Source organism: Mustela nigripes, chromosome 12 (assembly GCF_022355385.1).
Source record: "Mustela nigripes isolate SB6536 chromosome 12, MUSNIG.SB6536, whole genome shotgun sequence".
Taxonomy (NCBI): domain Eukaryota; kingdom Metazoa; phylum Chordata; class Mammalia; order Carnivora; family Mustelidae; genus Mustela; species Mustela nigripes.
Window position 1 is genome coordinate 463,279 of NC_081568.1, and position 21,386 is coordinate 484,664.

At 50.4% G+C, this 21,386-nt stretch overlaps 1 protein-coding gene across 1 annotated transcript in view; it reads right to left on the reverse strand.

Moving 5' to 3' along the window:
• Positions 1–20,993, reverse strand: part of LOC132028152 (uncharacterized) — a gene marked incomplete at its 5' end in the record, with an annotated part of 43,676 nt that extends 22,683 nt beyond the window's left edge. The window contains 3 exons of the mRNA XM_059416765.1: positions 15,699–15,808; positions 18,340–18,495; positions 20,867–20,993. Of these exons, the coding sequence (XP_059272748.1) occupies positions 15,699–15,808; positions 18,340–18,495; positions 20,867–20,993 (393 nt within the window). The remainder of the gene's footprint in view (positions 1–15,698; positions 15,809–18,339; positions 18,496–20,866) is intronic.
• Between the last annotated feature and the right edge of the window lie 393 nt (positions 20,994–21,386).

A 21,386-nucleotide genomic window follows, 5' to 3' on the forward strand; every position in this document is an offset into this window, starting at 1 on the left:
CCAGTCCGTTTTTAGTCAGTGTGGAGTGACCCTGTCTCAGAGACTCAGGCCGGGGTCCCCCAGAGGGACAGCACCCCTCGTCCCACATGCAGCCCGTGAGCACAGGCAGCCTCGGTCCTCTTTGGTGGGAGCCTGGGGGCGGGACCGCTGGGCAAATGGTAGAGCAGAGTCCTAGCTCGAAGAAACTGCCCAGCGGCTTTCTGAAGAGGCATCACTTTCCGGTTCCCCGTGACTTCCAACTGCTGCCCCTCGGGCTTTGGCTTCTCAGCGTCCCCCCGGCACTCAGCACCGTTAGCCTTTCCCACCGGGTCCTGCTAACGGGCAGGGCTGTGGCATGGATTCGCATTTTCTGAATGGTAAATGACATGGCACTCCTTTTCGGGTGACTATCTGCCACCCATATATCCTGTTTGGTGGAGACCATTAAAATCTTTCCCCCATTTTAAAAGTGGAGCTGTTTTAAGGAAGACATCCAGATGGCCAACAGACACATGAGAAAGTGCTCCACATCACTCGGCATCAGGGAAATACAAATCAAAACCACAATGAGATATCACCTCACACCAGTCAGAATGGCTAAAATTAACAAGTCAGGAAATGACAGATGCTGGCGAGGATGCGGACAAAGGGGAACCCTCCTACGCTGTTGGTGGGAATGCAAGCTGGTGCAGCCACTCTGGAAAACAGCATGGAGGTTCCTCAAAAAGCTGAAAATAGGGGTGCCTGGTGGTTAAGTGTCAGCCTTCAGCACAGGTCATGATCCCAGGGTCCCAGGATGGAGCCCCTCAATGGGCTCCCTGCTCAGCAGAAAGTCTGCTTCTCCCTCTCCCACTCCCCCTGCTTGTGTCCCCTCTCTTGGTGTGTCTCTCTCTGTCAAATAAATAAATAATTTTTTTAAAAGTTGAAAATAGGGCGCCTTGGTGGCTCAGTGGGTTAAAACCTCTGCCTTCGGTTCAGGTCATGATCTCAGGGTCCTGGGCTCTCTGCTCAGCAGGGAGCCTGCTTCCACCTCTCTCTCTGCCTGCCTCTCTGTCTACTTGTGATCTCTGTCTGTCAAATAAATAAATTAAATCTTTTTTTAAAAGTTGAAAATAGAGCTATCTTATGACCCAGCAATTGTACTACTGAGTACTTACCCCAAAAATACAAATGTAGTGATCCCAAGGGACACATGCACCTCAATGTTTCTAGCAGCAATGTCCACAATAGCCAAACTATGGAAAGAGCCAAGATGTCCACCAACAGAAGAATGGATAAAGAAGATGTGATATATATACATATATATATGGCTGCATAGCATTCCACTTATATATAGTGGAATACTATGCAGCCATCAAAAGAAATGAAATCTTGCCATTTGCAACAACATGGATAGAACTAGAGGGTATCATGCTTAGCGAAATAAGTCAATTATCATATGATCTCCCTGATATGAGGAATTTGAGAGGCAGGGCAGGAGATTTGGGGGAACTAGGGAGGGAAAAAATGAAACAAGATGGGGTGTGGAGGAGACAAACCATAAGAGACTCTTAATCTCAGGAAACAAACTGAGGGTTGCTGAGGGGGTTAGGGACAATGTGGCAGGGTGATGGACTTGGGGGAAGTTATGTGCTATGGTAAGTGCTGTGAATTGTGTAAGCCTGACAATTCACAGACCTGTACTCGTGGGGCAAATAATGCATTAGATGTTAATATTAAAAATGGGGCTGTTTTCCTTACTAAGTTTTGAGAGTTCTTTATATATATTCTAGATGCAAGTACATGGCTGGCAAATATTTATTCCAGCCTGTGACTTACATTTTCTGTTTTTGTAATGGTGACTTTCAAAGAGCAAATGCTTTATTTTTTATGAAGTCCAATTTTTCATTTTTTGGCTGAGTAGTGTTTTGGTATCCTATTAAAGAAAACTTTGCCTAACTCAAGCTCACAAAGAGCTTACTCTGTTTTCTTCCTAAAGTGTTAAAGTTTACCTCTTAAATTCAGGTCTATGACTGATTTTGAGTTGTGTGTGTGTGTCTCTGTGTGTGTGTGTGGTATGAAATAGGGTATTGTACTCTTTTTTTGTATCTGGTTATCCAGTTGTTCTAGCACCGTTTATCAAAAATACTCTCATCCCCCCACACACTGAATTGCTCCTCCCTCTGTTCAACATCTGCTGCTCAGGTTTTACTTTGGGAGTTTCGACTCTGTTCCACTGGCTCATACATCTATCCTCATGCCAGTCCCACACTGTCCTGATTCCTGTAGCTTGGTCATAGATTTTTTTAAATGAAATGTTCTGGGTTTTTTTTTTTAATATTTTATTTATTTATTTGAAAGAGATCACAAGTAGGCAGAGAGGCAGGCAGAGGGGGAGGGGGGAAGCAGGCTCCCTGCTGAGCAGAGAGCCCAAAGTGGGGCTTGATCCCAGGACCCTGGTACCATGACCTGAGCCGAAGGCAGAGGCTGAAACCACTGAGCCACACAGACGCCCCGGTCATAAATTTTTAGGGCAAGTTGTGTGAGTCCTCCGATTTACTGCTTCTTTTTCCAAATTATTTTGGCCACTCTAAGTCCTCTGAATTTTGATATATATTTTAGGATTGGCTTGATATTTCCTTTAAAAAGTTTGCTAGAAATTCAGTAGGGATCACAGTAAATCTGTAGGTCAGTTTAGGGGAATTTGCTCTCAAGATAATGTTCTGTTCTCCATTCCATGAGTATTCTAAATCTTTCTGTTTATGTAGATTGTGTTCAATCTCCCTCAATAGTTTTTAGCTCTAAGTATACAAATTTGGCTCTTATTTTATTACCTTATTTTTATTATTTTCAATGTTATTTCAAATGGAATGTTTTCTTATTATCATTTTCAGATTCTTCATTGCTAGTTTACAGAAATATAATTGAGATTTTTGTATCTATTTTGTATCCTACCACCTTATGGAGCTATCTTATTTTTTTTTTCATCATCTTATTTCTACCAGACTTTTTTTTACAGATTTGTTAGAAGCATGTTCCATGCAAATAAATATGGTTTCATTTTGAAATCTATGTCTTTAGTTTATATTTGTTGCTGTGTTGTATTGTCTGGAACTTCAGTAAAACATCAAATAGAAGTTTGAAGTGGAAATTCTTGCTTTCGTCCCAATCTTAAGGGGAAAGTATTCAGAATGAATGAAGTATGAATTAGATACAAGAGTCATTAGGCACTCTTTACCAGATTACAGGCATTTCCTATGCCCACGGGTGTGGAATTGTTTTTGTCATACATAGATGTGCTATCACGTCAAATAGATTTTTCTGGTTGACCAATATGCTCACATGTTTAATGTTCTTTGTATTATTAATATACTTATTACATTCATTTATTTTCAGATGTTAAACCAACCTTGCATTCTTGGAATAAACTTCAATTAGTAATGGTATATAATGCTGTTTCTCTGTAACCACATTTGGTTTGGTAATATTTTGTTAAAGATATTTGCCTCTATATTCACGAATGCTTCCAGCTCATCCTATTCCTCCTCTCTGGGATGACACTGTCTGGCATTGGTGTCACGCACTGACACCACAGAGAATGGAGAAGTGCTGCTTTCTTCTCTGGCCCTGGTCCTGAAGGTCTGTGCATGACTGCTGTTATTTTATTCTTAAAATATCAGGTAGAATTTATCAATTTATTAGGACCTGGGATCTTCGTGAGAAACTTAAATTAACAGTTGTCTTTGTTATATGTCTATTCAAATTTTCTATTTCTTTTTGAATGTCAACTAAGTAGAATGATAACTCCCTTTCTTAAGAAAGCATGTTTCAAAAAAAGAAAGAAAGGAAGGAAGAAAGAAAACATGTTTCAACCTTGGGATGTTTTAAGTATAGAAAAATTTAAGAGACCCAAGCCTATTATGTTACCATTTGTGTAGTAAAAAGTAATCGTGCATATTTAATATTCTATGTTCTTGAATGCTGACAAGAAATTGTCCTGCTAGGAGTGGGACAAAACAAGATCTCGGCTCCGAGTCTTAAATGGCTATGTGCATCTAGGAGGTGAGGTTGGCCTGATTCTATCTTGTTGGATGCCAAATAGAAATAAGGAAGCTGTGTCTGGGAGAATCTTTTGTGGGATTTAACATAATGATCAATGGCAAGTGGCTGTCACCATGGCAGCCACATGGTCAGAGCTGGAAGCCAGTGTCACACAGGACAGTCCCAGGCAAATTGGGACAGATGGTCACCCTGGTTTTAACGGCAGCAAAGAAAAGTCTGTAGCCATCTGCTCATGGCTTGGAGTGAGGGTCACCTCTTAGTGGCTGAGTCCGGGGTGGGGGAAAGGCTGGGCATGTGATAGTTTCCACTAAATGTGTTTCTAAACTTCCAGCAGATGAGCGACAAGGAAAATGACTTCGTTGACAATATCATTGTTACTAAAGGTGGGTTTCAACACCTTCCTACTTCGAAATTATTACAAGGAGCCCTCCCTCTGATGCCCTGCAGAGACTGTGGTGAGATGGAGCTCCTCCCACAGAAAATGTAAAGTCACCTGTGACCTACAAAAGTCAGCATAGTCACAAATCCTGTTTTAAAATAGCCCACCAGAAACTCCCAGACAGCTGTAGAAAGTAGATCCAAAAGGAGGCAAAAGGAAGCAACCCTGTTGCCCTGATCCTGTGAAGAGCAGATGCCCCCCCATGCCTTACTCCACGTCTCTTTCCTACAGTGACTCCCTACCATTTTTCAATGAAAAATTTCAAAGATCTATAAAAGCTGAAAGGATTGTACAAGAATGCCCAAATACTCAACACTAGGTTCTACCACTGTTAAAGTTTTGCTGCATATTTTTTTTACCCTATGATTATCCATCCATCGTTATACATCCCATGTACTCCAAAGCCTGTCAGGTGCTGACAGCAGCACCTTCATTAAAGCGCAGTAGATCGCACAGTTTTAGCAAACCCATTTTTGTACTGTGTTTCTCTCTCTCTCTCTCTCTCTCTCTCACACACACACACACACACACACACAAAATACAAGCCCCACACTTAAGAACATTTTCTGTCCTTCGATTTTTCTTCTCCTCCCCTCCCCACCTTTGCTCCCACATGAGCTGCACCCCTGGGGACTGTTGGGGTCGATTCCACGTTAAAACATGTTAACCCCCTAGGCCTACCTGGGCCTACTTAGCCATAGTGACTCCATGTTGCCTAGGTAGACATTTTGTTGTTTAATAAATGCCTCAACAGTTATTGATATCAGTTCCAGGTAACTATTACTAAAACACACACCTAAAACAAGGCCATTTTGTTTATATCAGTTCCAGGTAACTATTACTAAAACACATACCTAAAACAAGGCCATTTTGTGGTTTAATAAACACCTCAACAGTTACTAGCATCGGTTCCAGGTAACCGTTACTAAAACACACAGGTAGGAGACATCCAATCAGCCAAAGCCACATACATAGATGTCTGCAATTGTGCCCTATAAAAACTAGCCTGTAAGACCAAGGGGCATCACTCTCTTCAGAGGCGGCCCTGGCTGGTCAGTCTGACTTCTAATGCTTGGCATAGAATAAAGCTTTACATAACTTTTACTTTGTCTCAGCCTCATTTCCCTGGCCGGTCAATCTAACTTCTAATGCTTGGCATAGAATAAGGTTTTGCGTAACTTTGTCTCAGTCTCATTCCTTTGATAACAGACCCAACATATGGGGGCTCGTCTGGGATCAAACAACGAGAACTGAGCCAGCATCAGAATTTCTGGGAAAAGCCTCCAGAGGTAAGATCTCCATATTCTGTGAGATCTGGTCTGTCTGGTTGTGGAGCTCCAGGGTATGGCCCACCGGGGAGAAGCTGGACACAGCCATGCTCCCCAGGGCTGGAGTGGATGTGGGGATGCCCCATCCCTCTTCTGGTAGATCGTCTGGTGGGTCCTAGGTCCTAGGACCCCCCTAGGTGGTCATCTGGGTCTGTACAGGGCCAGGTAACCCCCATCTGTAGGGAGCCGGGAAAACCCCCACCAGCGGGTGAGGACCGCTGGGTCTGTGTGTCTTTGTCTTGTCTTTTTGTTCTCTGTTTTGTTACTCGTTTCTAGGGGACCGAGAAAATCCACACTGGTGAATGTTTGTAGGGGACTGAGAAAATATCCACCAGCGGCAGGTTCTGGGTAAGGGCTGCTGGGTCTGTGGTTGTCTGTGTCTTGTCTTTTTGTTGTCTGTTGTGTTTGAAGAAATGGGACAACCAGAGAGTAAGGGGTCTCTGACTTTCATCTCTCTGTTCCTCCTAATAAATGTAGGACTTCTCCCTTGCTCATTTCTTATGTTAATGGCTATAACTGGAGCCAACTGTGGTTGGTCTAACTCGAGACAGAGACTTTAAGGAATATCCCCAAGGAGCTGCCAAAACTCCCTTTGTTTAGGGAAAGTTCCTTGCCTTCTCTGGCCCGACCTGGACTGCCTAGCCCCTCCTCCTTGCTGGTGAGGCCTTCTGGCAGCACTTTGTTTGTTCTGTCTCCTCCTCCTGTTTCTGCACCAGCTTGGGTGCAGCCTGCATAACTGACTTGTAGACCATCCTCGGTGCTTCCTGCACCACGGCTCCTTCTCTCTTCACTGTCAAGAAACAAAAAAAGCACCCCTGGACCTAACACCCCCCACTCCAGATCTTCCCACCCCGTGTCTCAGGCAAACATTAAAAGTGGAGTGGGTCCAGGTGAAACGTAAATCAGAATTTAAACTAAATTAAGTTTGTTGGTTTAATTAAAATAGACATGTCTTTAAAGTTACAGCAGTAAATGTGAAACTTCAAAGTTTACTGAATGTCAAATAAGCTCATGTTATTTGTTAAAATCTGTTAGCAAAGAAATAACTGAAATAATGATTAATTGTCTGTCTCAAAGCTTTAATAGGTAATTGTTAAAATAGCTTTCAAAGTCTTTAGTAACCTGGAACACTAAAGGTTTACTTGGATGACAAATGGACTTAAATTTGTTGGACATCTAACCAAATGGGATATCTTAACCAAAAGGGATAAAATACTAAAGCATTAATTACTGGAACCAGGTTTGTGCTTTTAACTTCTTACTGCAAAGAAACTAAAACTATTTAAATCTGTTGGTAAACAAGTTTTTTGTTTAACTGACTCATAAATTTGCCATCTACAGAATTCTGTTGTAACTGTTCACAATTGGTTAATACTTAGCCATCACTAGAGACTAAAGTGTTTCTAAGAATAAAAAATTCTACTAACTGTAACTAAGACTGATAAAAGTAGAAAAACAACCCTATATGTAAAAAGTAGGAGATACATTAAAAAAATACATTTTGTTAAAGAGAAAAGGTAATTTTTTCCTAAATAAGAAAAAATAATTTTTTTTAAATGGCTTGGGACAAAACCTAAATGCAAAAAAGTTGTAAAAGGTTTGTGAAGAAAAATCTTCAAAAAAGAAATTTTAGGTATGGTCAGGACAGACTAAAATTAAAATGAATTTTAAAATGTAGCACCTCAGAATAATAAATCACATGAAATGATTCCATGTATTCTAGACTACCAAAAGAAAATGCCATTAAGGTTTTTATTAAAAGTTTTAATGTTGTCTAAAAAACCAGAGGAAAAGCAGTTGACTGATAACTGATAGTAAGTTTAGAAAAATTGTACACACACAAAAAAAAGGGCTTAAGAGAGTAAAAAGTTTTGTCTTAAAATAAAAATATCTGGTTGCACCAGAACTTGAAAGAAAATAATAAAAACTAAACTTGAGGGTATTTAGTAAGTCATAAAAGGCTTGGGGAAAGTGACCTTTATTTGCTCTGGTTTATAGGTTTGAAAAAAAAACAATGAAATATGTTGGAAATTTAACCATATTAGATCAGTTTTGATGGATGTATTCACAAGAAGGAAAAAAAAAGACTAATAAATCTTTTCCTGTAAAATGTTTCTGTTCTTAAGAAAAAAGGACTAAAGCCCTATGTCATGGAAAATCTATATTGGTGGTCCACTCAAGTAAATGTTGACTATTACATAAACTAAACAAAACAAAACAAAACAAAACAAAACAAAAAAAAACTGTATAAAAAAATCTGCTTTTTTCTGTTCAAAAAAAACCCAAGGTTTTCTTAGATTAATTGATCTACTGTTAAGGAGAGAATATAAATGGTTTTCTCTTTGCCTGCCCAGAGAAACCAGTTTCTATATTTTGTTTTATCTGTAATCCTATTTAAGCATGTGCTTTAAAACTTAAATTTTAGCAATTGTCAACAAGATTTAAATTGTAAATAAGATCTCTTTGACTCATAAGGCTTTTCCTTGGTATGCTAATTACTCAAAAAATACTGCTAAACCACTAATAAACCTTGGGTTACACATGGGTAAATGCTATAACTATTAATAGAAATTCTATGCATTTCCTAATGTTTTAACCTTTTGATAAGGTCAACTTGATATTGTAATTATTGAAATGTTATGTGTCACAAAAGTAACCTAATTTTCTTGTCAGTTAAACTGTAAAACCATATCTATTTTGAATTTTTGTCATTTATAATTATTTTAATTTTCTTATAAAATAAATTCTGCCTTGAAGAAAATTCATATGGGAGACTTCCAGGACAAATACAGGTCTTCGATATGTTGAAATCCTGAAAGTGAAATGGATAAAAATTTCCAGAACTAACTAAAACTACATTCAAACTAAACCAGAATTAGTAACATGGGACCTCAATCCCCGGTGAATGAAGAACTACTGCCCAAAGGAACCCCCTGACTGGAACCAAACTCTGATATAGGTAAGGAGAGTCTGTTTCTACCGCCAGGCTCTGCAGGGAGGCCTCCATGCGACTGCAGGGAGACCCATAAATCTATCTAAGATAAGTGCGGTGACTCAAGATAAGGATGGGTCTCCGGGGCTCATGGAAGCCAATCAAATGTAGAGCCCGATCGACCCTGAGGCGCCCCCAAAATCAGAGGCAATAAATCTTGCCTTTGACAGTCAGTCAGCCCCAGATAGAAGGAGAAAACTTCAAAAAATTGAAGAAATTGAAGGGAAAAATTTGACTGAGTGAGTGGGAATAGCAGAGAAGGTGTTAACAACCGAGATACACAAGAAGATGAAAAACCGACTAGAAAAATAGTCAAAGTTTTGGCGTCACATGAGACGGGGGAAAAGCAAAGGAAAAGAGGTCAATAAAAAGGAAAAAGGTAAAAATGATCAATGAAACGAATCTGATCATAGACAGAGCCGATGAGAAGTCCTAGCTTCAGGTCAGTGTGCTTACTGCAAGGGAAGCGGACACTGGGCCGAGAAGTGGCCCCAGAAAGACGACGGCCACGCCGGCCACCAGAGACTGAAGGGACCATGGCTCAGAGCCCCTCCCTGAACCTCGGGTAAGAGCTGAGGTGGAGGAAAAATCAATTGACTTTTTGATGGACACGGGAGCCCCATTTCATCATTACTAGAGCCTATGAAAAAACTCTCTGAAGAGGAGGTCTGGGTACAGGGGCCAATGGCACAAAAAGACGTAAACAAACAACAGAAAGGACCTTAAATATGGCCTGTGTCTGTTCGCGTCCGGCAGTGCTCCCTGCCCTGGGAAGCAAAGGCAGGGATCTCCAGAGAACACACCTTTGCTCCCGTCAAAAGGCCCAAACTGGGGAGTCCCGACCCGGTCAGGACTTGTGGGAAGCTAACAAGTGGATTAAAGATATCCACCCGATGGCGCCTAACCCCTCTACCCTACTCTCCCTCCTGAGCCCCAAGAGAACCATGTACACTGTCTTAGATCTCAAGGATACAAGCGAGTCTCAGCCCCTCTTTGCTCTTGAGTGGTCCAACCCACAGAAAGTGTTCCAAGGTCAGCTCACCTGGACAAGAACAACGCCCGAGTGATGGGGTATCAGGCCCTCCTCCTCAACGAACCGAAAGTGACTCTCCGGTCCCCGGCGGTGCTAAATCCAGCCATGTTGCTGCCAGAGGAGCGGACTAACCACAGCACTTGCTAATAGCTGCTGAGGACTATGAGTCATGCTTGCGGGGGACAAGCCACTTATTTAGGCTTTGATCTCCAAGAAGGAGTGCGTTCACTGTGAGTCCAGGAAACAGGTAACCAACCGATACCCCTGCCCCACCCACGCTACTGCAGGGAGGTCCTAACCCAGGTCACAGGAATAAGGCCGGATCTCACAGACACTCCCCTCCCGGATGTGGAGATGACTTTGTTCACAGATGGGGGTAGCTACATGGCCGATGAAAAGAGGTATGCGGTGGCTGCAATGGTTTCTCCTGAGCAGGAACTCTGAAAGGCGGCCCTGCCACACATCTCTAGGAACAGCAGGTATGTCTTTGCTACTCTTCATATACGTGGGGCTATTTATAAAGAAAGTGGCCTATTAACAGCAAAAAAATAATAATAAAAATAAATAAATAAATAAATAAAAACCAAAAAAAAACTGGTTCTCCTACAGACTATTTGGAACCCAAAAGAGGTGGCCATTATGCATTGCCCGGGACACCAAAAGGGGACTGATCTGATTTCAAAAGAAAACCAATTAGCAGATCAACCAGCAGAGCAAGCAGCCAGAAAAATGGCTCAGGAACTGGTTACACTCCCAGCTCCAGCCCTACCAGAAAAACCAGATTATTTAGAGGAAGATTTAAAATATTTACAAAAATGGACTAAATTAAACTATAAAGGGGTTTGAGCTAAGACCAGGACAAAAAAAAAGTTAATTCTCCCTCAAAGACTAAAAAATAAAATAAAATAAAATAAATTAAAAAAATTAGTAAACCAAATACATCAGGGCACTCATTTAGGGACACAGAAACTGAAAAAACTCATGGGCAAGCAATTTCAGGTATCTAAATTAGGGCATATGGCTCAGGATATAGTTAATAGATGTGCTCAATGTCAGGCAGTAGAAGCGGGAAAACTAGGATGGAAAAAGCAAAAGAAAAAAGGGTTAAAAACTAGGAGTTTATTGGGAAGTGGATTTTACAAAAATCAAATAATATGTTAGTTTTTTGTAGATGCCTCTTCAGACGGAGTAAAAACTTCTTCTGCCAAGCATGGAACAGCAGAAATAGTAGCCAAAAACTACTAAAAAATTAATTCCTAGGTTTGGGTTGCCTCTTGTGATCGGGTCAGACAACGGCCCAGCATTTGTGAGTTCAGTCTCACGGGCATTGGCCAAGGCCGTGGGCACGGATTGAAAACTACACTGTGCCTACTGGCTCCAGAGTTCCGGACAGGTAGAGAGAGTGAGCCGGACTCTTCAGGAAACCTTGACAGAGTTAATTCTGAAAACTGGTGGTGGATGGATGGATCTCCTGGCCCTTCGCCCTCCTTAGGGCGCGATGTACACCCTACTTAAACAAGGTTACCCCATTTATTTTTTTTAAATTTTTTTAAAGATTTTATTTATTTATTTGACAGAGAGAGATCACAAGCAGGCAGAGAGGCAGGCAGAGAGAGAGAGGGGGAAGCAGACTCCCCTGCTGAGCAGAGAGCCTGATGCAGGACTCGATCCCAGGACCCTGAGATCATGACCTGAGCCGAAGGCAGCAGCTTAACCCACTGAGCCACCCAGGCGCCCCAAGGTTACCCCATTTAAAATAATGTTCGGGAGACCCCCTCCACTCTGCTCATGGCTACAAAAGGTTACCCTAACAAAAATGACTGATCAGTCTGTATTCCAGTCACTACAAGCACTACAGTCTGTCTGAAAAAGAGCCCATGCAGGGATCCAAACTGCCTACACTGAGATGAAAATGGAGGTAAATACCACATCCTTACCAACCCAAAGATTGGTTTGGATACGCCGCCAAGGAGTGAAAAACTTGAAGTCTCATTGGAAGGGACTGTTTACTGTCATCCTATAGAGGACCCGAGGGACTCCAGCATCTTACTACAGAAATAAAACGGACAAAACCTGTGGTTCCCATCCTAATTGCAGCACTAACTGATTCTTTAAAAAGTCAAAGAATTGACTAATCTCCAAAGAAAAGGTGGGGGGGTGTTGGGGTCGATTCCACGTTAACCCCCTAGGGCCTGCCTGGGCCTACTTAGCCATAGTGACTCCATGTTGCCTAGGTAGACATTTTGTTGTTTAATAAATGCCTCAACAGTTATTGATATCAGTTCCAGGTAACTATTACTAAAACACATACCTAAAACAAGGCCATTTTGTGGTTTAATAAACACCTCAACAGTTACTAGCATCAGTTCCAGGTAACCGTTACTAAAACACACAGGTAGGAGACATCCCATCAGCCAAAGCCACATACATAGATGTCTGCAGTTGTGCCCTATAAAAACTAGCCTGTAAGACCAAGGGGTGTCGCTCTCTTCGGAGGCAGCCCTGGCCGGTCAGTCGGACTTCTAATGCTTGGCATAGAATAAGGCTTTGCGTAACTTTGTCTCAGTCTCGTTCCTTTGATAACGGACCCAACAGGGACCAAGCAAATGCTTCAGATCAGTCGAACAAGCCATCCCAAGCACTTTCTGACCCTCCTTTTGGCTCTCCTCCTTGATTCAGACCCCCTGCCCTATGGCTCTGAGCTCACCTTTAGCATCAGGGAGCCCTCTGGGTGGATGGCAGTGGTGGAACAGGGACTCGGGCACTTCTGGAGTGGCCGGGGATCCTTGTGTTCTTCTCTGCAGGCATGAGGCAAAAGGAAGGAAAGACTCCTCTCAGCAAAGAAGAGCCCTGCCTTGGGCAGTGAGCTCAGAGCGTGCCCCTGAGGCTGCCCAATGCCATTCACTCGCCATTATTGGGACGCCCTCATCTGCAAAGCCTCTGAGCCAGCAGCTCTTGGGAGGTTGTCTTTGTGCTCCGGGGTGGACTACACAATGTGAGGAACCCTGCAACAGCTCCACCGGTAAAGGTCTCTAAGCGCTTGCCAGCGAGAGGCCACAGAGTCACTCCTCTGGCTGTGGTGCCCCACCCTGGACCCCTGCGTTCACGAGCCTGCGGGGGCAGCAGGGCTGAGTTATGAGTGGACAAAGGATGGGCCTTGGAGCCCACAGCATTCCGGGCTCCTTTGTGGTAGCAGCTCTAGAAAACGAGTGCAGGAGATGGTCCTTGGTTATCCAAGTATGTCCAGTGTAATCTCACAAACCCCTACAAGCTGAGAAATGAGGAAGAGGAGGAAGTCCAAGAGATCTGAAATGTGAAAAGACCAGACCCCGTTATCACTAGAGACCGCAGGGCAATGTGGAAACTGTGGGAAAACAACAAATCTGCATTCCGAGTCAGCCTAGAAGCAATTCTTCCCCAGAATTCTTTCCCTCCAGAAAGGAAAGCTGACCTGGTGAACCCTGGTGGCGCCTCCAGAGGCACCAGGCACGGACCCCAGTGCACTTGCCCAGGCACGTGATCCACGCACACCTGGAGATCATGAGTCTTGCTTCAAGCCACTAGATCTGTGCCTATTTGTCATGCAGCAATAGAACATTGATACAAACCCCTTGGTGGACAGTAGCGGAGCGGAACACCTGAGAAATGAGGCAAGAGAGGGCTTTATACATATGATCCTCCCTCCACAGCCGATGAGCAGTCAGAGGACACACTCCCAACAAGCTGATCTGATAAGCACTAGTAGAGAAAAGCACTCGGGAAAGCCCTCCACAGAGTTCTAGAGCCCCAACATGCGGCAGCCGCCGGCCGGCTCGGAGTCGGCGTGGGTCGGCATCCGGTCGAGGGATTTGAACACAGTCCTTGATCCCCAGGGGCGGGCACGCGGACACACTGCAGCTCTGTCGGGAGCAGAAGGCCGGCGGGGTCCGGGCAGGGGCTCCTCGCGGCCAGGGCGCCCCGGGACGCTCGTGCGCTAGAGCAAGGCCGCCGCTCCCCGCCGCCCGCGCCCCGCCGTCCGCCCGACGCCTCCGCCACCAGGGGCCCGGCGGCAGGAGCGCGGCGCCTTCTCCCCCGGACGCGACGACACCGGCGGTCATTCTCCCCATGACCGGGGAACGCCCTTCGCAGACCGAGTCTTCCCCTTTTAACCGCGCGGCTGGCACGTGGAAGGTCCGCGCAGGGCGGCCGGGGCTGCACGACACGGTCACGGCTTGCGCGTGGCGCACCGAGGCACGCGACCGAGTCACTCGGAAGACACCGCCGCGCGCGAGGGGCGGCCAGAAGCGGCGGGTCCCCGCCCCCGGCCCTCCGGGACGCGACCCCTCGCCGCACCGCCGGCACTTCCGGCCGCTCCCCCGGGGGAGACCGACTTCCGGCCGGGGGCGCCGCGCTGTGACCCCGTGACCCCGGGCCTCGCGCCTGCTCCCGCCCGGGGAACGCCTCGGGAAGCCCCGCTTCGACCCCCGCGTGTCTCGGAAGCGCACGAAGCGGTTCTAGGGTCCGTGCGGGAAAGTAAAGCGGGAACGAGTCGCCCAGAGCCGCGGAGCGCGAACGGCCGGGGGCGGGGACGCAGGGGCGCGGCGGGCGGGGTCGGGGACCGGCCGGAAGCGGGTCTCCCTCCCGGGAGCGGCCGGAAGCGGGTCTCCCCCCGGGAGCGGGGCCGCGCGCCCTCGCTCGGTGACGAACCGGCAGCGCCCCGCCCTCGGGAGCACGGACGCGGGTGAGGGTCGCGGGGGCACGGAGGAAGGTGGTTTTCCGGCCGGGCGGCGGCGCGGGCGCCTGCGGCTCCCCTGCGGCTCCCCTGCGGCTGACCTGCGGGTCCCCTGCGGCTCCCCTGCGGCTCCCCTGCGGCTGACCTGCGGCTCCCCTGCGGCTCCCCTGCGTGCGGACGGACGCCTCGGCTCGCGGCGGGCGACCCCCAGAGAGCGGGCCCAGGGCCGACGGGGCGGGAGTCGGTTACTAGTTAACTCTGAGCGGCGGCACCTCGCAGGCCCCTGGTCCCGGGGAGTGTCGCACTGGGTCGGGACCCGTGTTTTCACTTCTGTGGGGTCAGAAACTGGGGGCGGGGTGGCTGACCTCAGCGGTAAGTGGGGGTTTCCCTTCTCCGAGAGATTCTACTGGACGCGGAGAACGAGCACAAGCAGGGGAGCGGCGGAGAGAGCAGCTGAGCGAGGAGCACCAGGCGGGACTCGATCCCAGGACCCCTAGATCATGCCGTGAGCCGAGGCCGCTGCTTAATAGACGGAGCCACCCAGACACCCCTAGATTCTACTTTTTAAGAAAATGACGAGCCGCTTCTCAGGGCGACCTAACTGGACTCCCCACCGGCGCTGTGTGACCTCGGCAGCCTCCGCGCCCCGTTCGTCCTGGGCGCAGCCGCTCTAGTGCTGGAAGGGTCCCTGCGCGCCGTCCTTTCCTGGGCTTGTTCGCCGCCCATCGGCCCTCCTCACTGAAGAGCTGGTTCAAACCTTTTGCCCATTTAAAAAATTAAAGCGCTGGGTCATTATCGAAAGTTCTTTATATATTCTGGACACCGTTATATGACTTATATTCATGTCTGTGGCTTATATTTTCATTTTCTGAATGGTGACCTTTAGAAAAGCAAATGTTTTTAGTTTCTATGAGAACCAGGTGCAGAAATATGTGGGCCTCAAAGGAGTCCGCCCTGCTAGCTGGATTCTATGGATAGTGAATGTAGAGATGTCGCACGCACACGCACGCACACTGCGTCGCACGCCATGCAGACTCACATATACAGACACACACACAGAACACTGAGCCCACACACAAAGCTCTGTGCTTGAGAAGTCCCAGCTACAAGGTGACCCTGGGCGTTGTCCCAGGCCTAGATAATATGAGTGGTGAAGAAGAGGGGCACCTCGGTACCTGTGGGAGTCTCGTTTGGACGGACAGCTCTTCCTTCTCTGCTGCAGCTCTTGGAGTCTGTTGCTGGCGGCCCTGTGTCATGTAGTCAAACGTGCTCAGCTTCTTGGCCACTGGACAGGAGAGTGAAGGAAACACAGTTGGGATTACACAAGCAAGCAGAGTGGCCCACATGCCACAACCTGGCCTTCCAGGGCTCCCCCAGGGTGCTGGGAGCTGCTGCTTAACCTGGAACACTGGGGGGGGGGGTGCTGGATGGCCACTCCAGACCTTGTCTGGCCTGTGGGCAGCAGACAGCAGTTCCTTACACCCCCAAGGCCTGGGGTCCCCCCACCCTGGGAGCAGCTGCCCTGCCTCCTTCCCAGGCCTCTAAAGTCCATGTGGACTGACACTGAGGGCTGTGCCCAGCGCAGCTAGGCCGGGCCACTGGCTCCAGCATCGTGGCAGTGGCACCCCAGGTTGCTGAAAGAACATCTCCGAGCTCTCGGCAGCACGGTTCGTGAAATGGGCCCCTTTCAGCCACGCACCTCAGGGGAGGTGCCCAACTTCCCATTACTCTTTTCCTAAAACCAACAAACATGACAGATGGTTTCTATTTATTTCCGGAAAGTGAGAAAGCCCACCTACAGAAGCCTATTTGCAGCTCGAGGAGCAGCCGGAGGGCGGGCCACTCCCCACGCCCTGTGGAGCCCCCAGAGGCTGCTTCCCGGGTGGGGTGAGTGCAGGCAGGGCAGAGCCCATCCCCTTCCCTGGTGGCTTGTGCGAGCGCTTCTGCTTTTGTTTGCTTTGGCTTCTCTTTCTCAATTAACTCCTCCTGGCTCCTGCTGCATTCTTCACACTCCCTCAGAACCTGTGTCGGCTTGAGGGTGCAGAGCTGCCCTGGGCTACATGCTAACGAAAACTCTCGGCCCTTCACCCGGATTTGCCCCGTCACCATCCCCGTCGGAGGGTAAGCACACGCTGTGTGTCTGCCCGAGCTCACACTCCTCTGAGTTTTGTGGCACACTTTCATCTGACAGTAACAAGAGGAGCGGCCGTTGAGGAAGCGAGGCCAGAGCACAGTGTGCACCGAGAGTCCCTCGTGTTCGCTCTGGCCTTACGAGGCTCTAGCATGGGAGCTCAGGGACGCTGGCCTTCGGGAGGCTCTCCCCCACCTGTGTGAAGGTGGCTTTCCCTAACCCCTGCTGCTGGCACTCCCGCACGTCCTTCCGGGACAGCTTGCCCTCGCCAGCGTCCCCACTCCTCCTCTTGTACTGCAGACTCGTCTGGGTGTCCTTTTCCCAAGCTTCAAAGTGGAGCATCTAGCTGCCAGCTCCAGGCCCCCACCTCAGGGCATTCATGTGGTCCCACCCTCTGGAGGGCAGGCTGACCCCAGCGCCTTGCAGTAGAGGTGATGGGGTGTCACTCCCATGACTGTGCTACAAAAGGCCGGCTCTGCCTTGCTCTCTTGCCTGCTCCGGTGAAGCCCGCTGCCCTGTTGGACGCTCTGTTGAGCTGGAGCGTCTGCACAACAAGGACTGGCAGGAGGCACTGGCTACCAACTCACAAGGAGCCAAGGTCAGGAGCTGACCTGCCACTGCCCTGGTGATGACCCTAGAAGTGAATTGTCCCCTGTTGGATGAGACCGCAGCCCCTCCTGGCACATGAACGAAGGGACAAGGGACCCACAGAAACTGCCAGGCACTAAGACTGTTGTCTCAAGTGCCTACATTTTGGGGTAATTTTACTGTGACTAACAAGAGCTAATATCCCCACTTTGTTCCGGAGGTCTGATCTCTGATGTCCAAATCCCCTATCTGCAACACCTTGAGCCCTAAGCTCAGTGTGCTTCTCCCTTCCAGGGGTCTCCGGTGCATGCCACCATAGTGAGTATGGCACCACTATGCTCCTGGGTGCCTGAGCTAGAGCCTCTTGGTCCTTGTCCCCAGATCGCAGGTGACCAGGAGCCCTGTGGACTTGTCCTCCAGTCTTGCATCTGCCCATCCTGATTGGCTGCAGCAGGCTTCTGGACCTGCCCGACTAGCCACCTGCTGGCTATCATGTATGCTGTGACTGTGTCCCCAAATGCACCCCATCCCCTTGGCCAGTGTGTGGAAGCTTTAAGAAGGGCCTGAGTCGATCTGGCCCTGGCTCCGCAGAGGACGCAAGGATAGTCCCTGCACCAGACCGGCTCCAACGGCCGCATGGGCCCCACCAGTGCTGGCCTCTCCTACATCCAGGCCACAGTCTGTCACCTGCATTCAAGGGAGGGCTTCGTGGGGTGCAGACGTCCTGCTCCTGTGTCAGGGAGCGGTGGAGCCACAGCATGCAGTGCCATGTGGACACCAGAAAACCACCCGTCTCCCCGCGGCGAGGTTGGCCAGCAGAAACTCCGGCCCTGGTTGGCTGTTTCTCATTGTTAGGATTTGGTGCTTTTCTAAATCCCCCGTTCTTTTCTCAAAGTGCCCTGTTCCTGCCTCAGATTCCACTCCTTCATCTCTGAACCTTCTAACTCGAGGTCCCTGCAGGTCTCAGAACACAACCAGCCCTGCTGTCCCTTGAGGGGTGTCTCTTCTCGACTTGTCTTTTGTGCTCCTCTCTGGCAGCGGCCAGCTGAGCCATCATCTGCCTTGGCACAGGCAGACATAGGGGCTGGGACACGTACTTAGATACAGATGGAAGACAAGCAGGTGCCCCAGCAGCAGGAGGCCGATGACGTCCAACAGCAGCACCAACACCCCAATGCCCAGGACCACGGGAGTCTTCACCTTTACAGGGAAAAGGGGGAGGAACAGCAGCCAGGTGTTCTTGTCGGAGACCTCTGTGGAGGCAAGGGAGACACGCACGGTGTCCGGCACCCAGGGCACGGCTGCGCCTCTCCTCAGCAGACAGCGCGGTGGCAGGAGGAGAAAACGAGCCCCAGGGAGCCCCTCTTCCTCGCCCGCGCATGCCCTGCCTTACCTAAGTGCCCTCGCAGCTCTCTGCCATCCCACTTTACGGGCGGGAGGAGGGGGACCAAGTGTCCAGGTCCCAGAGCCTGGCCCCGTGCCCGTCTCCCACACCCAACCTGCCCGCCAGCCAGATCCTCGTTGGTCCTTGCCAGACTGTCCCCTCAACCAGCCAGGCTCGCTCTCCCAGAGACCCTGAAGGCCGCAGCCAGCACCTCGGGGCATTTCCGGAGCATGGTCGCCTGCACTGCGGAACTACGTGTTATTAAGGAAAGCGCTGAGGGTTCTGGAGGCAGATTCCCGGAGACGGAATTCTGGCTGAAATGCCCTGACTCCGGGCCCTTGTGTGGAGACCCAGGCGGCGGCGGCGGCGGCCAGGCCTGTGCTGCGTCACTGCACGCCACGGCGGCTGCAGAGCCTGTGCGTGGAGCTGGCCGACCCCACGCTTGTCCCGTCAGCTGGTGACGTTTTGATGACTTCCCACCAATAACAGCAGTCTCCCAGGGAACTGGCGGTGATGCAGCCCCGTGGAATCTTCCGGAACAGCACACCCCACCCAGATCATCGCCTCATTCCTCAGGCATTCTCACATGTAGCTGGTCCCGTTGTGGCTCCAGAGCCAGCAAGTCCCAGAGAGAAGCCAGGGTCACTTGGCCTCTGTGCACCTGCTGCGGCCAGAGAGGCTGCTGGGCTCCGGCAGTCACCCCACCGTCTGTCCGCACAGCTCACTGCAGCACGGCCCGGCTAATGCCCAGGACGGGAGGCGCCAAGGTGCTGCTGGGGCACTTGGCTGCACAGAGGTCGCCGCTCTCCAGGTGCAAGCCACGTTTTGGAGCGTGGGGGGCACTGAGCGACCCCGTGGTGGGGAGGGCCTTCACGTGGAACTCCCGTGCCCAGCCTTGACTGCTCTGGAGGCTGCGCGTGGAGACTAGGAAGGATGGCAGGCGGGGCGCCCCAGCTGGCTGTGCCCGGAGCCTGAGCAGCTGGTCTGCTGAGTGGCTCCCGGCCTCGCCAAGGCCCCGCTGCTCCGTTGTACCACAGAAAGGACCCAGATGCGTTTCCAGGCAGAGGCAGATCAGACAGTCCATGCCGCAAGGGCTTGGCTCTAGCCAGGGGCTGTGTGGGCCTCGGGGCGAGGGTGCATGGGGCACAGTGCCACCAGGAAGAGGCACAGGGCAGCCAGGCTCTGCACTGGACGACAGCGGGAGCCCTCCAACGGCACAGGCTCTGGAGGAGGGAGATGTGGGGTCATCACTGGCCCCGTGGGCTGGCTGGCCGCTCACTCCACTGGGAGGAGGGCGCTGTCCAGACCTGCTCCGGAGCCCGAGGCTGGGCCTGGCAGCAATGTTAGAGCCTGGGCAGAGTGGGGGGTCCTGGGATGTTCTGAGCTGAGTGACAAGGTCCTCTGTTCTGCTCTACATGCTGGGCCATGATGCGCTCTGGAGAGAGGCCTGGGCTGAGACAGGCAGCCTTGGTCTGCGCCCTAAGGGCTTAGGTCCCCCAACACTCCAGACAGATGCAGGTGGTCCTCTGGGGGTCCCCCCTGCGTCCGTATCCGGGCCACACACTTGCCAGGTGACACAACAGAGATGCTGTGTGGAGGTCAGGGTGTGGCGGGTCCCAGCTCCCTCCAAGGCTGTGGGGGCCAATCTGTCCTGAATCCCAGCTCCTGGGGCTCCAGGCACCCCTGGGCTGTGGCTGTGTCCCTTGTCTCATAAAGACGTTCTGCACAGACCCAGCACCTCGCTGCACACACTCCTGGGTATTCTTCAAGATCCTTTCCCCGAGTAAGGTCACACTCACGGGTCCGGGGGTAAGATCATGGGCGTATCTTTGAGGCCACATCCAATCTCACATCTGTTCCTAAGGCTGGGCTCCTGCCCCCACTTAGCAGAGACCTGCATCACATGTCACCCAGAACCTATCCCTGGGCAGCCCTGTCCTCCCCAGCCCTACCCTGCTCCCCACCCAGACCAACTGCAGGGCGCCGGGGAGGAGGGCTCCTCTCCAATGCCTGGGGTGGCCTGGGAGCCTGGCCCCTGAGCACCCGCAGGTCCCGCACCCCCTCCTGGTGCCGGGGGCCGCTGCCCTCCTACCCGGCCACGCCGCTCACCCAGCGGGGGCCGGGCCGGGCTGGCGCCCCCCCCGGAAGGAAGGCTTTTACCCCAAAGATGGCTGGAGGTACAAGCTAACACTTGTGAGTGACCCAAGAGGGAGCACCGTCACAGAGGAGATGCTGTGTACTTTTGTAGCAGGGGTGCGTGCGGAGCTCCGCCGGGTCGATGAAGAACTGGATGGAGACGTAGAGCAGGACGGCCGTGAGGCAGAGCAGCCCGGCCAAGGCAGAGGCCACAGAGAGGAAGAAGTACCTGTGGGAGAGGCGGGGTCAGTGCCGGGCTCAGGGCCGGAGGACCCGCAGCCAGGAAGTGCGGCAAGTGGTGAGGGGTGGCCTGGCCCTGAACCCAGGACCCTGCCTTCTCCTGTCTCCTGCCCCTGAGCCTCGTGGGAGCTCTCCGGGGGACACCACCGCTTTGCGGCTGTCCTGATGGCACCTCCATTTCCTGTGCCTTGGGATCCTCACGTGTGCCCCCTAGAACCCCCTGAGGCGGAGAGGAGGGGCCGCCTGGCTTGTGGCAGGGACACAGAGGCTCTGGGCCCGGTGGGGCGGGCACCGGATCCCACCACAGCATGGCCGCCACTCCCGCAGTGACAGAACTGCGGAAAGTGAGCCTCGTGGCCTCAGCCTGGAGTTGGGGTAATGACG